General features: G+C 38.4%; 1 protein-coding gene across 1 annotated transcript; it reads right to left on the reverse strand.

Moving 5' to 3' along the window:
* Positions 1-4180: 4180 nt before the first annotated feature.
* Positions 4181-12109, reverse strand: LOC134864250 (C-type mannose receptor 2-like). The gene is made up of 10 exons (XM_063883081.1): positions 11937-12109; positions 11779-11851; positions 10768-11048; positions 10129-10251; positions 9364-9463; positions 7027-7092; positions 6481-6572; positions 5670-5783; positions 4628-4727; positions 4181-4396 (listed from the first exon to the last, which is right to left on the reverse strand). The coding sequence occupies exons 2-10, from the start codon at positions 11837-11839 to the stop codon at positions 4329-4331; spliced, it is 1005 nt and encodes a 334-aa protein (XP_063739151.1). The 5' UTR covers positions 11840-11851; positions 11937-12109; the 3' UTR covers positions 4181-4328.
* Positions 12110-12542: the final 433 nt, after the last annotated feature.

Below are 12542 nucleotides of genomic sequence, written 5' to 3' on the forward strand. Positions count from 1 at the left end.
AGATGACACAATGAGAGGAACTTTATTTCATTTCTGTGATTTAGGACTCATTACTGCACCACTCTATTAATGATAGTATTTGTGTCTGCAGTCTACTTTCCTCCAGAGCTGACCTCAGATCACCAAGCTAATAATTGTGGATACAAAGCTCGCAAGCTAATGTGCTATTAGAGGTTCATATCTTTGTCAACACAGCCAGACATAAACCCTGAGATTAAGGCCGGAGCTGAAAATAGATGCTGAAGAGATTAAGAATAGACTCTGAGGATCAGGCATGCATTACGCTGGACTGAGTAGAGCTAATTGTGACGTGTCACATGATGTAATTGTAGCCCACCTTAAAGCTTGCCTAATCTGGTCCAGTTTTTTAGGTTGGGCAGGTACGTGTAGGTACGAAAACTGATGATTCAAATAGAATGACCAGACATTTCCTTTAAATTTAAAACAATTCTATCTCTTATCCCTTTACCTACAAAAAATGTGAACCTCTGATAGAATCGGAGGATGAAACCCTCTTTATTAGTCACATACATGCACACAGCAGAGCACACACAGTGAAATTGGTCCTCTGCATTTAACCCATCCTAGTAGTAGGAGCAGTGGGCAGCTATCGTGCAGTGCCAGGGGAGCAATGGGGAGGGGGGATTGGAGGTGTCCGGTGCCTTGCTCAAGGGCACCACAGCAGGGCCTAGGAGGTGAACTGGGACCTCTCCAAGTAGCAGTCCACTTTCCATATTTTCTCAAGTCTGTTCGGGGACTTGAACCCACGACCCTACGATTCCCAGTCCAAGCCCCTACTGACTGAGCCACTGCTGGACCAAAGGTACATTGTTTGCTGTGGACAAATGACACAAGCTAAATATACTGTCGGACAAAAAAAAGGTCACAAGCCTGTGGGGGCAGTGCTATGATCTGGGGTTACTGCAGTGGGTCTGGTCTAGGATCAGCAACGTTATGTGCCAAAAGAAGAGGTCAGCTGACTATAGCTGAATGACCAGGTTATTCCATCAATGGATTTTTTCTTCCCTGATGGCACGGGCATGTTCCAAGATGACAATGCCAGGATCCATCGGGCTCAAATTGTGAAAGAGTGGTTCAGGGAGCATGAGACATCATTTTCACACATGGATTGGCCACCACAGAGTCCAGACCTGAACCCGATTGAGAATCTTTAGGATGTGCTGGAGAAGACTTTGCGCAGTGGTCAGAATCTCCCGTCATCAATACAAGATCAAAAAAATAAATAATGCAAGACAGAAATAAATGTTGTGGCATTGCTTGTGGAAACGATGCCGAATGGAGTTTTACAGGGATTTCTGCATTGAGTAAATGGGATCTATTTTTTGAAAGTGAAGGCTCTTTCCTAAAGCATCTGACATCTTTAAAGCTATTTGATCAGTTATTACTGTTTTTTAACCCTTTTACGCATGTCATTATGAACACACAATGTTCATTCATGTTACGTCCTGAGTGTAATTACTGAATTACAGAGGGATAGAGATAAAGGACCTTTCCTCCAGAGTTCTCATAAACAACGGGAAATTCCCTGGAATAACTGTATTTCCCCAAAACATTTGACCTCTGCGAATAACCACATAACGGGTTGTTTGCGTGCTTCCATGTTATATTCCAAGTACATTTAAATAAACACACTTGAATGAAACCTTAATTTGACTACTTGCTAGGGTTGAAACAAAAGAAAACCTCCACCTCAAAGAAACTGAAGAAGGAAGAAACTCACAGGTAAATTAAAAAGAAAAGGAAAGTTTGAGAGTTTTTTAAGATTTCCTTTCAGTCTTATTCTGCTGATTTCTCTCTGCAGCTTTTAACGTCTTGCCTTCTGTCAACTTTTTTGTTGACTGAGGAAAATTCGCCATCATGAATCCTGCAAATTTATCAATTGGAATGGATTATTCAACTAAGACATCTAATAAAAATAAACAATAATTATATAGAGACATAAATACACTACACAGTCGTCGAGCCCACATCATAAAGTAAATGTGTTTAAAGCCACTTTATATACAATATTTAACAATTGCCAAGCCCTCTCACTAAATCTGCAGTGGCTGGTTAGTTCCCCCAACTGGTCAGAGAGGAATACTACACACTTTTGTCAACTGCTGCTAGTTAAAAAATGTAGTGTACAAACATACAATGTTGAAAAATGTATAGGCAGTTGAGTCACAAAACTCTCAAAATAAGTGAACCACAATATATTCGAAAATATAGGAAAAACACAATCATTAGGCAGTATCCATCACATTCAAAAAAGCTCAATTATATTTCATCAGAACAACATTGATGGTGTATTAAAGACAAATCAAAGATGGTTGCATATTTTCTTTAATTTATGTTTTTTTTTTAATTAACCCAGATGTCACAAAGCAGCACCACATCCAAGTGTGTTGAACACATTGAACTCAAATAGAACAAATGTTATGACTCCGACATTTTATTTGATTTCACTCTATTAGATTGCGGGATTTATATATATTTTATATATATATATATAAAATAAAACAGTAACGTATAAATGAACTAATTTTATGTCAAATGGCTTGCAAACTAGCCACTGGTTTACTCTGCCTAAAGAAACAGATTTATGGGGTAAATTCATCTAGAATCTATTGATGGTTATGTTGAGTTGCAACAAAACAGCTTAGAAAAGCCACAAAAAAAGAAGCATCCTCATGTGCTGACATCATATGTATGGCAATGGGCTGGAGGATTCAATCAATTCAATCATCTCACATGTAAACAGCATAGCACACAAGGGAGGAGTAGTTGGCAAGTATTTTATGTATATATAGCCCATCAGATCAGTGTGGGTGTCCTTGCCTTGCTGAAAGGAACCTTTGGCCCAAGAGTTTAACTAGCACCTCTCAAAGTACCATTCCACAATCTCTACTTTCTCTGTTCAGTGCTTGAACTGGCGTCTCCAGGTTCCCAATGCAACATGCTACCGTTGCTAACGAAGGTAAGCTGATGTCATAAGGACATGTAAACACCACTTTTGGAAATGACCAATGTTGTCCCCACCACTTTGCATTAAGATCATTTGTTTAAAATGTTCTGAACATAGTGTGCAGAAATGTTTATTTGCAGAACAGCACATGTACAACATCGAGGACTGTTCACACTTTTTGGGTGTATTTCTGGTGACCCAAGTGGTGCAATTTGGACCTGCGAAATGTTTAATATAATTAATAATTGAATATAGAATAGCTTTGGAGCAGCAAATGGTTACTGCACTAGTTGTCAAAAAATTATTGTAACCAAGCATATAAATGTATATGTATGTATTGCAGGGACGGTGGTGGCAAAGTGGTTAGGGGCTTGGCCTGGGAACTGGAAGGTCACCAGCTCAACTCCCTGAAAGACCAAGTACTACCATGGTGTCCCTGAGCAAGGCACCGTTCCCTACACTGCTCTCCGGGTGCCGTACATATGGCAGCCCACTGCTCCTAACACTACGATGGGTCAAATGCAGAATCCTCACATTTCCTCACAGGGATTAATAAAAGTACATCTCACTTTTCTTGTTTGCAGAGGGTGTTTAATGCAGTAGTGTTTATTATCTGAAAAAAAGGGTCATCACCACTTTTTCTAACAATATGATGCCCATGGTAACATTATCCTGAACTGTGGAGTTATCGCAAATGTTAGTTTCTGTGTTGCTATGGAAAGGAATCAGTGAATTTTAGGAGAAACGGAACATTTTCCTATGAGAGTCATAACCACAAGAACAAATGGGCATCGGGCTACCATAGTCTGATAACAGAGCAATCCTCAAACCGTAAGTTATTTCAAATAACATCACAACAGTTACTAATTGTAGGCTTCATAAGTGAAATTACCATACATTTTCACAGTTATTGATCATATATCATACAGGGGGAAATGCTTTTATAAATATAATAATTATTGGACTATTCTGGCAATATTGCATGCTAATACCAATGCCAATGTTAGGTGAAAATAACTAACTAAGGGTGAGTGTTTCTTTTAATAACTGACAGTTTACAAATTAGAAAAACAGGATTGAATGTAGAATTATCTATTGAGTTGTATGTAGTATTTGGGCAAAACAGCGTGAATATGAGATACTTATTTTAGAGAAATGTACACACAAAACTACATATTATTAGTTAAAAAAACTAACTACCCTGAAACTCTGGGATGATAAGATCGTCTTTATTTTGGATGGGAAATTAGCATAAGACAGATACTTTGCATTTCAATTGGGCTAAGAAAACATTTGGTTGAATGCATCTTTGACTGAAATTTTGCGTTACTCTGTCTGTACGATAACTCAAGTACATTCTTCACGGCGCCACATTCTTCACACAAAACGAAGGAAACATTTCATCACATGGGTAATTGGTCCATCCAGCTGTAAAGGCAGAAAGAGAGAGCGTTAAAAAACTGAAAAAAATCTAAAAAGATGCAGTTCATAGATCTGATTAGACAGGTTATGGATTATAAAACAAGTTCTTACTTTTCTCATATACAAACCACCAACTTTTCAACAGTTCAACTAAAATTTCCTTTAAACAATAATGGTGAGCATTTTATTCGGTTGGATTAAACTGGAATATACCTAATCTATGTAATGTGTTCTTACCATAATTAAATGTTGAAAGGCATGGGTTGGAACTGTCTGGAGACATATCATCATAAAATCCCTGATAAAACCAGGAGCCATCGAGCCACATCCACTGGTCCTGGAGGGAGACAGAGAAACGTTATGTTTCAATAAAAGTAGTTTGATAAATCATATATTGGTGACGACAACAAGACTATTTAAAGCTATGTTATCATGCCTAACTTAAATGTTTGATAATAGACTTTTGCTTAGTATGTCTGCCAAATATTGTTGATTACACTAGATGTGCTGTGTCTCAATTTGGATACTTACCTTAGTACACTGCTGTGATGTTCACTGTGAACAGTGCAGGAAGAGTTTTATGGTGGTATATGGTATATATTTCTGTTTTCTTTAATTGCACATGGCTGTTGTGCCTTCACTGGATGGGGTGATGTTGGCTGTTAGCTATCTAGCTAGCCAGCATTTGACACTCAACTTTTTGATATTCGTGAGTGCACCTACCGGGTACTTATCGTGCATTATTCATACTTAGCACTGAAAACAGCATATCTCAGTACGGAAGTATTCAATCTGTCTTTCAGTATAGAGGAAGATCATGGGCTATGTATATCATTTCAAGTACTACTAATGCAGTTAAACTGCAACCTATTTAGAACTTTTTTTAGCCATTATTTAAAGGATATGCAAATGGTTTATGTCTGTGAATGTTACTTGGGGACAAAGCTTCAATTAAATATAGTCACTCATACAATGTTATCCTGTTTCACTATTAAATGTGTGTATTTCATCAAGTTACTTACATTGGAAGGCTAATGTTATTGGTAGAAGTGGCTTAAATGTTCTCATTTACATCTCAGCAAGAAAAAGGAAAATTGTATTGCCACCAATGTCAAACTTCCTACGTAAACTCGGAAATCCACACATCAGTCCCAGAACAGTTGCAGAACAGTTGCTCCAAGATGCCTTTGGAAAGATACTTAATCCAAGGAAGACCATCTCTAATACTGTTAACAAACACAGAAATCTTAATGGTTATTGTATTGCTAAGACCTCTCACCATTAGGTAAAATCCACCCAGCCAGGCTGTAGTAGCAGCAGTTTGATAGAGGAAGTTATACTCTTCGAGACTGTGGACGGAAACCAGATTTGCCCCGAGACTAGCACAGGTAGACTGGTGGAGAGAAGAGGGAAAAAAAGCGATTGTTGGACAAAATGGGAAACAGTGATAGGAGGGAAACTAAAATCAGTTTGACTATTACATGTGTCTGTTGTATTAGACTTGAAGCTCCCTTTTGTATTGAAATCTGCGATAAGTGATTGTTTAGACACTTAAAGGCAGAGGAAGCAAAATGAATTACAAATCTGAATCATTCCCTTAAAGTTGGATGTGTATACCATTGAATAAAGCTGAGTGTCAGCCCTTCAACCTCTAAGTCCTTGTTTCATCTTAAATCCAAATTGTCAGTTCCCACTTCTGAAAGGTGATTCCTTAAACCAGGCTAAGATGATTTGAGTCAAATATTAATTTCAAATACAGTGTACATACAAACTTACAAATATGAGACAGACTCTGCCAACTGAGACAGTTGGCCAACTTTATAATCCCTGAACATCAGAAAGTGCACCGGTCCCAGCTGTGAGCATCACTTTATAGTGTCCCTGTTTCTGTTTCTGTTGTGAGCTTTTCGCAGTGTTTTGCAGCATTTTTGTATTTGAAGTGCAGCGCATTTATACAATTGTGTTTTGGGCCATGTTTTGAATCTTAAGGGAATACAAAGTAAAAACAATAACACGTTACTTGTGTGAATACTTCAACGCCAAAATAAATGTATGATTGAATTTTAATGGCAGTTTTTATGTGTATTTACGTCAGCGTCATGCCAGCTCAAAGTTTCCTGGTTGTGGTAGTAACAGCGGCCCTGGAACCCCGTCCAGCCATAAGGACACACCATGAGCAATGCTGTGAGGTTCAAACAAAAGGGAGTTATACACGTTGCACAATTCAATTCATGACATTTACCTTTGATATATTGTCTGTCCTTCGCTTTTGTACTGCTGGTCAATACTTATAGGCAGATTTGTTACAAAAAGTCTCCCAAAGCAGAGAGAACTTGCATACTTTTATTTACTTGGATTTGACTTAATACAAATCTGCATCAGAGCTAAAAACCAAAGAGCTTAACTCATCACCAGCACATGTGAGTGGAGGCTCAAACTTAATAGATTCAAGCTGTTAATGTCACAGTACAAAAAAGCTATATGCATGTAATAATAGTTTGTAAGATGCAACGTATCAAAAAGGATAATGTACATGTAAGCCTCTGTCTCATTCTGACTATATCTTTTCTTCACTGTAACATCATTGTTAATCTCCCCTATGTTTTTTTGGCGTGTTAAGAAATGAATTGACTTACGGACGTTAGAGTTCTTCACACAGATGGACGGAATGTAATTATTGCATTGATAATTGGAGTATCCCTCTATGGAGAAGAGGAGAAGAAAAACAAGTCATGACAAATACGGAGCAGAGCTCTATGAAACTGTGCAGATAATAAATGCCTGAACTCACTTAAGTGTCTCAACGCTTTGATCTTTCATTCTGAAAATGAAGTCCATGTGTGCGAGCTTAATCATTCCCACAGAGTCACTATCGGGGCCATCCATTAGATATGAATTACTTTCTGAATGAACCCCCTATTGATCGTAACATACGTTTCCTACATGTTAACCCAAATAAGAGATTGTTAGAACTTGGTTTTTCTAGCCAGAAATAAATGGTAAGTTAACAGCATTTATAAAGAGCTCAACATCACCCATTCAAATGAATTTGCAAACTGTTGGCAATGACATCGGGAGCAATTTCAGGGTTTAGTATCTTGCCCCAAAAAAACGTATAAAATATTATAGAATAGACTCGTCTTTACTGATGTTTTTTTATGTTGTGGCCAGGCTTGGAATTTCGTCATTTTAAGGGCAAAGCCATTTGGCCTTTTGTGTCACACATTTTTTTAGGGCACAAAGGCCACATGCCAGGGCACAAAGGCCATTTAGGGAAAAATTTGGATTTGGAGCTTACAAATAAACAACTTCACTTTCTGATAATAAAAACACATGATTGACATGGAAAACAAATCACTTTTTTACTACAATGCACATTGAATAGAGTAGTTTTTCATTCAATGTGTGCGGCAAAAAATAAATCATAAGTGGAGCAAAGCGCTCGCAGCCCCACTGAAACATCATCTCATAAGTCAGAGCTGATTGGCTGTAGGTGTGTGTAAGAAAAGTGTAGTTATGCAGAGGAGACGAGAGGGCTTAGACTACATCACCAGCGGTAAATAATACAAACAGAAAATGAAAGAAGTTGACCATCTGCTGGAGCTTTGGTGAGCGGAAGTATAGTTTATGTATCGATGGATCGATTGCTATTGTAACCATGGTGACGAGTGTCTGTGTTTTCCTACACTCTGATGTTTTCATGCTGAGGCATCACGGTCATTGTTATTGTTAAGTTTTGCTTTGTGATAGCACTCTTTATTCCATGTATTGAGGTACAAGAAGCCTTTATATATCCAAGTTGTTCGTGCCCCACCAGTTTTGTACAAATAAAAACGCCACTGGGTGAGGAGAAGGGAGGTTCATAGAGAGAGAGAGACGGGGGAATGCTAAGGGAGAGCTAACGGTATAGAGTATATGTGTACGAGTAATAATTAACGTTCTTCTTTGTTGTTTTGGCGTGGCTCCGGACGACAGTAACCTGTCTCAGAAGTGAATAAACTCACGGACAAAAACAGGCACGAGGCCTCCTTGTATTCTTATAGCGAGACGCTGCAATGATGATTGAATGATGCGATGATGAGGTGTGAGGTGCGTGCAACCAATCCAAGCTACAAGGACTAATGCAGTTCAGAGCCCAGACCACCGCTCTGACGCTTTTAAGGCAACTTCGATTTTAACAGTATCAGGGCCACAAAGGCCATGGTGGCCGTAGGACGTACAATTATTTTCGGGGCATCACAGCCAGACCGAGGGGCAATGAAGGCCATGGCCGTCATGGCCGCCGTGAAATTCCCACCCTGGTTGTGGCTGGTTTCAGTTGAGCTACATAATAGTTTATACTGGGCATGCCAGGTTGGGCGCAGTGCCTTGCTGTGAAAACAGTCAGATAAGTTACACTTCTATGGTTACTTACCCTGTTAGCTTGCACTGCTTAGCCCAGCAGTAATCTGAATGGTTGCGAATCGAAAGGTTAGCGGCAATCGAAGTAAAAGTAGAAATCATTTGAACTTGAGCACAACGCTCGGAAACAATTTTGAGTGTTGCTCAATGCCATGTCTAGCACTTCCATGTTGTTCCATTCTCAGTGGCAACGCCAGCAAAGAACCTTTTCATATAAATGAAGCTTTAATGTTGCCTAGGATTTGCAGATTCGCCTCAAATATAACTTGCATTTTCATCATTACGTCACTGGATTAACAAAACATTTAAATAAAACAACTTCATACGTTTCCTTCAACAAAGCTAGGAGAACAACCAGGATCTACTTCTGAAATGGTGGTGCAGTGCAGTATAAAAACTGAATAGTGTTCTAGAACCTATGGCTCCAATCTAAAAATCTTAGTATGGAAGCAGAGTTGAACTTCTTTGTTCATGGCAAAGGACCACATGATGGCATCTGGAGAACACCAACACATCTGGCAACTACAGGTTGAGGGACATCCGGCTACTTACTTATGTTTGTATTTTCTCACCATTAGAATTTAGCATTAGGCAGGGGTTACTGCTGTCTTCTGAATGGCTGGCCCAGGTGTTGTTGTAAAACCAGGAACCATCAAGCCATAACCACTGGTCCTGGAATGAAAGCACAACATCATCAGAATTGTTGTAGAGGGGAGTCCTATTTTAAAATCGTCAAATCAAAAATCAAAATGATCAAGACATTACATTAAAGCAACAGCATTAAGAGTAAGATACAGAATGGAAACAATGATTCAATATTACTTTATGATGTAAAACTTTCTCTATGTTTCCGATGCAAATACCCATAATCCAGAAAGATTGACCCTAAAACATAGACATAAGTTCGCATTTTACCATTTCGGGTTACCTACGTCATCAAGCCGAATATGAGACGATGTTATCACGCACAGCCAAACAGGCAGGACTTTTACTAGCTTTTACTTCTGGAAATAGCATTTGTGCTTCAAAAATCACATCAGTGATGTGTAGGTATCATAAACCCATATAATCATACAAGACATGAATAGTGTTTTTTTTAGAATATATTAATTTAAATGTGTGTGTCCATCAAAGCATCCACACACAGAAAGATAGATTCCTTTACAAGACACAATACAAAAGCAAAGTCAGTGTAAAACTCATCTGAAAACATGAAGAACTTACTTAAACACTTAATTTTCCTCTCTGTCTCACATACCTTTATTTCTTTGTGGTGCTGTGGATTATTATTGCTACTGCTATTGACTCATATTACTACATCATTAAATGGTAAGTACCTGTAGGTAGAAGCCACCCAGCCAAACCTCTGAATTATAGTTGGAGGTGAGTCGTTGGAGGAAACCATACTCCTGGGTGCTGTGGACGGAAACCAACATGGACCCAACCGCGGCACAGTTGGACTGTTGGAGGAGAAGAAATCATCAAAAAACAAAAAGAGAAACATAAAGGTCTGAATAGTGGATGGTCACGAGGAGCATAACAAGTAATTTTACCGTTTATAAGTTGTTCTGTACCGTTATTGTTATGCAATGAATATAATATGAAGTATCCATCAAATATATTTCACTTAGTCAGGGGTCGTCAGTTCACTTCATTTAAGATATATCTATTTAGTTTGGATTTGTTTTGCGTTTTTTCTCGAAATCCTACCATCATCATATCATATCATGCTACTCACAACCACATTTCTACCTGCTCTCATTAAAATAGGGGCTAATTGGGGTTTGACCATGTACAACATCCCTCCGGTTAGAGACTGCAGATGGCTGTAAAGATTAAGTAAATAAGTAACCAGTAAAAGAAAGGCTAACATTGTCATGTAAAAAATGTAGTATTTGCCTTTGAAGCAATGAATGCATTTACTACAGACATTTTTTTTGGGGGGTGGGGTGGCTGTAGCCTTGTTGAGTGTTTACCTGAGCCTGGGACCAGGTCAAGTCGCTATTCACATACATGTAGCAACGTCCCTGGAACAGCTTCCATCCTTTTGGACACATTATCTGGCTCGGGGAGAGGGGAGCTTGTGTAGTCGGAACTGGTGTTGTTGTTGATGGAGAAGAGATAGGTGGAGTTGCTGTGACTGTAGGGGGCCTTGTAGTAGTTGAAATAGTGGAGGTGGTGTCATTGTAAAGCCCCGTGACCGTAGTGACAGGGACCGGGGTTGTAGTGAGAGTGACAGCCTCTACATTGGTTAACACTGCGAAGGAAAAGAAAGAATATGATGTAAAATCTGCCACCAATCAACATGTTTTGCTTGTTTTAAAACATAAGTAAATCTGATATTTACTCAGATGAGATCACGGACAACCATCAACTAGACAAATGTGTGGTAGCAAACAATCACTTGCCTGGCACACCCTGCTTTATTGTCTGTTTATTCTTATTATGACCTGACTATGACTATTATTATGACTATGCATATCATGCTAAATTAAAAAGTACAATAGATTGAAACTCAAAACTTGTGTGGAAAATGTTCTCTGAGCTGGTATTAATAATGAGAAGTATTGTCATTTTTTCAGAGACTTCTATATAATTATTCCTATACTTGCAACCAGAGGGGTGGCCCCGTTTAATATTAGAGAAAATGCATGTATAAGCAGAAAGGACATCATAATAAAACGGGAATATCATTTAATTCTTCCCACATGCTGTATGTGTAGCATTTTGTTGAATATTAATTAGAATCAGAATCAGAAGTACTTTATTAATCCCAAACTGGGAAATGTTTGCATTGCAGCAGCAAAATACAAAGAGAAGCAAAACTAATAATAAATAATTAGAACAAAAACAATAAAGTAAAACAGTATATAATGCAGAGGTAGATACAAATATTGAGTAAAATCTCCTAAATTGTGGTTATTCATTTTGATTTATTTGACAAGAAATAAGACATTAACCGTTAATGTCATTTTGAGTTTACATACCTTTAGCCCTAACAGAGAGGACAACAGCAAGGAGAAGACACAGGACGAGAGACAACTTCATGGTGACACGTTCCTGCCATAAAAAAAAGAATGTTTATCTAACAGATTCTCACTTTTTATGGTTATGATGAGGCAAAGACGGCAGCAAAAAGGCTTACCTGATACGATGAATGAGGGATAGTCTTCTGAAGGGAGATCTCACACAGTTCTGGACTTTATAGTCCCACATCACGCTAACACATATCAGTCTGATGTGTACTTAACATGCTTGTGATTAACTAATCAGCATGTTTGCAACCAGATCTCAATCTATCACTGTTTAATCAAGTAGTTTCCCGAAAAAGTTGGAAACAATAGCACCAGTAAGAATACTGTATTGTTCCCAAATCCTCGGAAAGTAACAACCGTGTGATTTGAGATAATTAAAAGGCGAGTGCTTATGACTGTTGACTTTGTTTCATGTTGTTTTGTGGGAGGATTTTTTTGTTTCTAGGTGACATAAGTCAGTGACCTTAAGAAGCACCTGCTGATTTTAGTAGCTGGGAAATGAAACAAGTGGCTTCCTTATCAGTAAGCAAAGATCACAAACAAAGTCAAGCAGCTTTTCTGTGAAGGTCGACCGGATGGTATTTACCATATAGCTGTACTTGATGTAGATACAAAAAGTTATCAATGAGTCTTGGATAACTTATCAAATATTTGTTTTAAAATACTGTTGCCCATTTAAAACCAAAGGCATACATTTGCCGTTCTACAACTCTTCC

Source organism: Eleginops maclovinus, chromosome 5, assembly GCF_036324505.1.
Source record: "Eleginops maclovinus isolate JMC-PN-2008 ecotype Puerto Natales chromosome 5, JC_Emac_rtc_rv5, whole genome shotgun sequence".
NCBI lineage: Eukaryota > Metazoa > Chordata > Actinopteri > Perciformes > Eleginopidae > Eleginops > Eleginops maclovinus.